We start from the raw sequence: 6,000 nt of genomic DNA on the forward strand, positions 1-6,000 counted from the left end.
CAGTCTGAATTTGAATGTTTTTCTCTCTTTTTAAACCTGTTTCATTGCACTATGTAATGCTCTTTAAAGTGCATTTATGCATGAAATGTGCTTCACAGTAAACTTTTCGTGCCTTTCAGATGTTATTATAACTGTTCAGCTATTTATTGTAAATACAAAGAGAAACTGCACACTGATCTCATACAATACAAATAAACTAAGATGCACCAGTAATGTCCTGGTACAAAGAACTTATTATAGTTTTATCCATGGACTTACAGGCACCACCAGCAGCGGAGGTGGAGGCTCTGGAGGCAGAGAGCCAAAATGCTTCAGTAGTTTCAGTCTCTGTGTCAGATTCATGATGAAAACGAAGCTTCTTCTCCCACAAAAATACACCTGCAGACCGACTCAGTCACAAAAACATCCAGTTGAAAGTAATTTGCTGTCTGTATTTCAGTCACACATGATCACTCATGCAGTTCTTCCACAGACAGAAAGACGCCGCAGCAAAAAGACACCATAAACTATTCCAAAATAAAATTGAGAAAAGCCTAAAAGTGACAAAGTGTGATTCCTCTGATAAGCAGACAAGTCACAGGTCCTTTTCTCTAAAGCTGCGTTCTCGATTCTTCCCTCTGTGACGGGTTCATAAGTCAAACAGTCCACTTGCCCCCACTGTCAGCGGTATGTGTCCTGTTAACTTTCCCACATTCAGCAGCAGGTCTCTGGCTGCTGGCTGGGTTTCAGTCTGCTGGCTGCTATGGTTACGTTTCAGGAATGAGAGCGCTGGGTTGTTAATAATTGATGGGGTGTTTGCTACACTATAGGTCCTGAGTAAAGTTTCCTGGGTTCCTACAGAGGCCTGCTGTGTGTCGGGATCAGGAAGTGGCAGCAGATCATATCTCTGTCTCATGATTAACTTTTAGACATCAAAGTCTGGGCGTGCTGCAGGTTTTTATCGTTTAATTCTGATGATCAGCGACAAGGCTGCAGCCACTCTGATCAGCTAACTTAACAGGAGGAAGTACAAAGATGTGAAGGTGTACCGGAACAGAACAGCTTCTCACTTCCTAAAACTCAGATTGGTGTGTGGATTATGAAGGTTTAGAAGAATTACAAGTACAATAAGTAAATTTAATATTTTAATAGTCATTTAATGCAATTTCTTGAACATTTTCAAGCATTATTAACCTCGTAAAACCGAAGTATAGTAAAAAATTTTTTTTAGCAAAAATAATACTTAAATAATAAATAACATATATGTAACATACATGCTATATATAAATGTAAAATCTGTAAAACCCAAATATAGAAAAAAATGAACATTTTATATATATATATATATATATATATATATATATATATATATATATATATATATATATATAAATATATATATATATATAAATAAAATTTATATAATATATAATTTAATTAAATTATATAATTTATACAATTTAAAAAATAATAATAATTGTAAAAATAAAACTGATGTATTTTTATTTTTGCAACAGTCGGTCTTACAGGTTTAATTCTGTTTCAGGTTTTTTTTTGGCTTCATCTTTTTTTTAGACTTAACAATAAAAAACACAAACCCTTCCACAATTCATAGGAGTTTATTAAATATGGATGAACATGTAGTGTTTTTTAAAATTGTTTTTGGCTTCAGTTTTTTTTAACAATTTACTTTTATTTAATAATTGTTTTCTCCTGCTTTGTTAAATTACAGATAATAACTAATAAATCACAGAAAAAAGCATTCACTAACAAGTTTAAACTAAAAAAAACCACCAGATAAAAACTGTAAATAATGTCTACATATTTTTTGATTTTTTTGTTTTTATTTTTACTCTATTTAAATCAGCTAAAAATATTATTATTCAGATATATGCTGCCATTTTCATCACTTTTACAGTTTTAGAATGCTATACTATTCTATCAAACAGTTTTTTAATAGACTTTGCATGGTAACAGATGCAGGCTCCTGGTGTCAGATCAGCAGGTGGAACAGCTGGCCTCAGGTCAGTCAGAGCACCAGCAGTGAATTATTAATTATCTGCAGAAAACAGAACCCGGCCAGCAGCTACTACGGTTACTAAAAACAAGCACTTAGCAGAGGTGTGTCCCCTCCAGGTAGGTAAATAATCACTCATTCCTGGCTCACACTGGGTCTGTTCAGCAGCTGAGTCGCTTCAGACGGTGTTTTATTTCTTTCATTTCACTCTGCAGCCACTCCTGTTGGCCGGAAAACATGCAAACTACCAGAGCACCTTGTTTCACCACAGGTTAGCTCACAGCTAAACTCAGAGTTTCACTATGAATGCGGAGGCATAACTAGAATTCTTCCACAGTGCATCATTCAAATAGGCTCCTCTCATAAATATTAATGACCGAAGAAGCCTCCAACGGACTTATTATGTTCAGTGGGTAATGAGGAATAGCAAAGCCTCTCTGTGTAAATATGGAGCTTAGAGGACAAATACTCCAGAGGTTTACAGAGCCCACAGAGAGGTTGTAATTACACAGGTCAGGTCTTTGTAGCTTCCACTCACAGCAGACGTATTCGTGGCATGTTGTCAACAATGTTCAAGTGCTGCAAACACCCATTTTACAGCCACCTGCACACATGCAATTCAAGCCCAGACTTTTACAAAATAAGCTTAAAACTGTCTCATGTGTTGAAGATTAAACAAATTAGAGTGTAAAATGTAGAACTGCTACATTGAGGTCATTATGTGTGACATAAATGACATCCTCCATAGCAGTTTATACAGCATTTATCCCCTTAATCCTCTGAGATTCAAGGAGTTCTTGGCTCTCTCCTTTTTCTTTCTCTGCATTTTTACTGACTGTGGGTTCATTTTTCACTGCAACAGAAAGTCCTGCACCTCTATGGAAACAGCACAACCACAGCAAGAATTATAGACCTAAAAAATGTCTTTTGTGGAGTTCTAATGCCATAAATCATGACAAATAAAAAAACAAAAGCTGCTTTTCTGTGATTGTTTATATATATTTATACACACACACACACACACACACACACACACACACACACACACACACACACACACACACACACACACACACACACACACACACACACACACACACACACACACACACACATGCAAATCCAGAAAAACTGAGCAAAAAAATGCAACTAAACAAAATAAACTATATATATCTATATAAAAATTTGTTTCCATACAATCTGTCTATATGCACTCCATAAACACAACCTGCAGTTCAGCCCAGTTTAGCTGAAAAGTCCCTGAATTTTTTGTCACATTACTGTTAGTCACAGCTGAGTCACTGATGGCTTCACTTAAGCACCAAGAAGTGTGGAATTTTTTGATTTTTTCAAAATCTGGTTAGAGCAAACAGCAAATTTATATTTCTATTTTTAAACGAGACATGTCTACTGCAGGTTTAAGCATAGATTAGGTTAAGTCTTCCACGAACAACAACCATGAGGAGAAAATTTTTTTAAAAATTGTATTCCAAGTTATAAAAGTAACTTTGTGCAAAAACTTCAATGCAAAATGCATCTTAAAAGAGCAGTTCCCATTTTAGTGACAGAAGTATTGCACAAATATTGACCAAACTGTCAAAAATGAATACTGTTTAAGGAGGTTATCCCTCACATTGTGATTTCATTGGCACCCCAGTTTCTGTCACAAGGACAGGAACTTCCAAAATGGTACTTTCACCAAAGAAAAAAACTACATGTAAATAAAATATAATATAAATGGTACAACTGCTGCATTTATTAAAAAAGATAACAAAAAAAAGAAAAAAAAAGATAACATGAATTTTAAAGCTGCTGGTTCGTTTTGAGGTTAATATTTGCAGGTATTGTGAGCAGTGTTGCGAATCACTTACAGAAGGAAATCATTTACAGCAGTATTAGGTGTTTACTTAGCTTCAGTGCTAACATTTATCAGGTGTTTCATTTGTTAGAACAAGCAAATAAAGGTCTGGGTAGAGAGTCAAGCTGCTGCTGTTTAACTTTCACTGTGCAATTAATTTAAAACGCGTTATGGAGCTTTAACACATGAGATACTAAACTGCGGCTGTCACACCAGGAGAAGCAGGGACTTGTAAAACCACTAAAACAGCACTTAAACTCTGCTCTGCTGCATGACGTATATCTAAATCTGCAGTCTCTATTTGCCAGTTGCATTGATTAAAGTTGCAATTTCTATTTGAAATCAGTGAACTGTTTGCAGATCAAGAGGATTTTATTGATATCAGCTACACACAAGTGTTTTGAGGAGGATTATTAAACCTTCAGCACAGATCAGAGTGCTTTATTTCATCCAGGATTTACCGTTTAAACCTAGAAAGCCCAAATCTGTAACACAAATCGTCTTGTGAGAGCTTTCCAGAGCAGCACAGCTCACAGATTCCACTCATCCTTAATCAAACAGCGTACCAATAACTAGTGATTAGGGTCAAAGGAGAGGAAGACGTAGCGGTTTGGGAATGCAGCCGAAACTATTGTGAAACCGTGTGGCGGGCAGGTAGAAACTTGCACGTGTGGCAGAACCAGTACGGTGAGGATAAAATGAGGCATGCAGCTGACAATAAACTTCCAGACAACGTAAACCTAATGCTAAAGCTCACCATTAAACTCCATCAAACGGAGACATTGTTAGGTCTAAATGCCCGATACTGTAGCTCTGAATGCTATAGGAATAGTATGAGATTGAATTTTGCTTGTTTGTTGTTTAAAAAAAGTAAAAGTAATTAAAAAAAACAGCCCTGGATCCATCAAAATAACATGATATAGTTGATCAGAAATGTTGGAATATAGGGTTTTTTTTTCATCCCACAGTACAGAAATTTGCAGCAGTGACATTACTGAGTATGTATAAATAGTTTTGCATAACTAAATACAGAAAATGACCACTCATATTATTAAAGTAACGTAACAAAATATAGCAGCAGATAGCGGAGCAGTAATAAAGACACATTTATTGTTTTATTGCAAGTTGCTGCAGTTACATAATTTATCAATAGGCTATAGATGGAATCTTCTGTCTTTTTTGACATCTAAACAGGCAGAAAATTCACTTTAAACACTATTTATTTTAGATATTCTGTTATGGGATGTTATGGGTGAGCTTTTTCTCCTCACCAACACCAGCATTTCTTCTCCTGGTCAAAATTACTGTTCAATTAAACGTACGAAAACAAGTATTTCCACCTTTACATATGATTCCAGCTGTAATAATAATCTTAATCATAATAATCATTAATCAGACTAATTCTAAGGCATACGGTTTGAGGACCACTAGAAAAACTGCTCATATTAATGTGGGCAGAGCACAAAGTGAAAGTCTCTCCTTCTATATTAATTTCCCTCTGAAATAACATGAAAATAGGCTAAAATCAGGCTAAAATCTCCAGATTTATGGACTTGCCAAGCCCCAAATATGTTAGAAATCCTCAAAAATTCTTCTTATGTTAACCCAAAAACTAAATATTCTACATAACACACCGCAGAGCATGAAAGTAAACCACACGTCATACTCAGATTAAACAGTAAAGTCAGTTAGCAGTTAGCCTTTAGCTCCTGCTCAGTGTTGACTCCTTCACTAGGAGGTAAACCTTTCAAACTGAGGTTCACTGCAGTAAAACTTTACAGAAGTGTCTCCTGAGCTTCTCCTCGCCCTCCTCAGGTGAACATACGGACTTAGAGAGCAGCTGTGAACCAGGAAACACCTGCAGAACTGAAGCTAACTCACCTGTAAAGCTTCCCTGCTCAGTCCGGACGCTTCTACTAGGTGACTCGTTTAAGTTTTACAAAATCCGCTCGTCAGAAATTTCTCTCTCCTCACCGACTTCGCCGTTTCTCGGTGGTTCGGAAAGTTTCCCCTAAATCTTCCCGGACTCAGGTGAGAGGCGTGGCCCGGACGGAGCCACGCACAGGTGAGTTTCACGACGTCATCACGCCAGAGGAGCGTCAAAGTGAAACAAACGTTCCTCCTAGTTTTGGTTTGATAAAGGTTC

General features: G+C 36.5%; 1 protein-coding gene across 2 annotated transcripts in view; it reads right to left on the bottom strand.

The window, feature by feature from the left end:
* The window catches only part of tjp3 (tight junction protein 3), a 28,314-nt gene extending 22,418 nt beyond the window's left edge, over window positions 1-5,896 (bottom strand). Inside the window, exon 1 of one of the 2 annotated variants that reach the window (XM_055018094.1) lies at window positions 5,736-5,896. Coding sequence is in view for 1 of the 2 variants with exons in the window: in XM_055018088.1 (XP_054874063.1) it covers window positions 259-342 (84 nt within the window). In the remaining variant the exon portion in view is untranslated. Of the gene's footprint in view, window positions 1-258; window positions 626-5,735 lie in introns of those variants that run through there. The other variant, XM_055018088.1, reaches the window with a different exon arrangement.
* Between the last annotated feature and the right edge of the window lie 104 nt (window positions 5,897-6,000).

The sequence above is a fragment of the Amphiprion ocellaris genome, chromosome 2 (assembly GCF_022539595.1).
Source record: "Amphiprion ocellaris isolate individual 3 ecotype Okinawa chromosome 2, ASM2253959v1, whole genome shotgun sequence".
NCBI classification, from domain to species: domain Eukaryota; kingdom Metazoa; phylum Chordata; class Actinopteri; family Pomacentridae; genus Amphiprion; species Amphiprion ocellaris.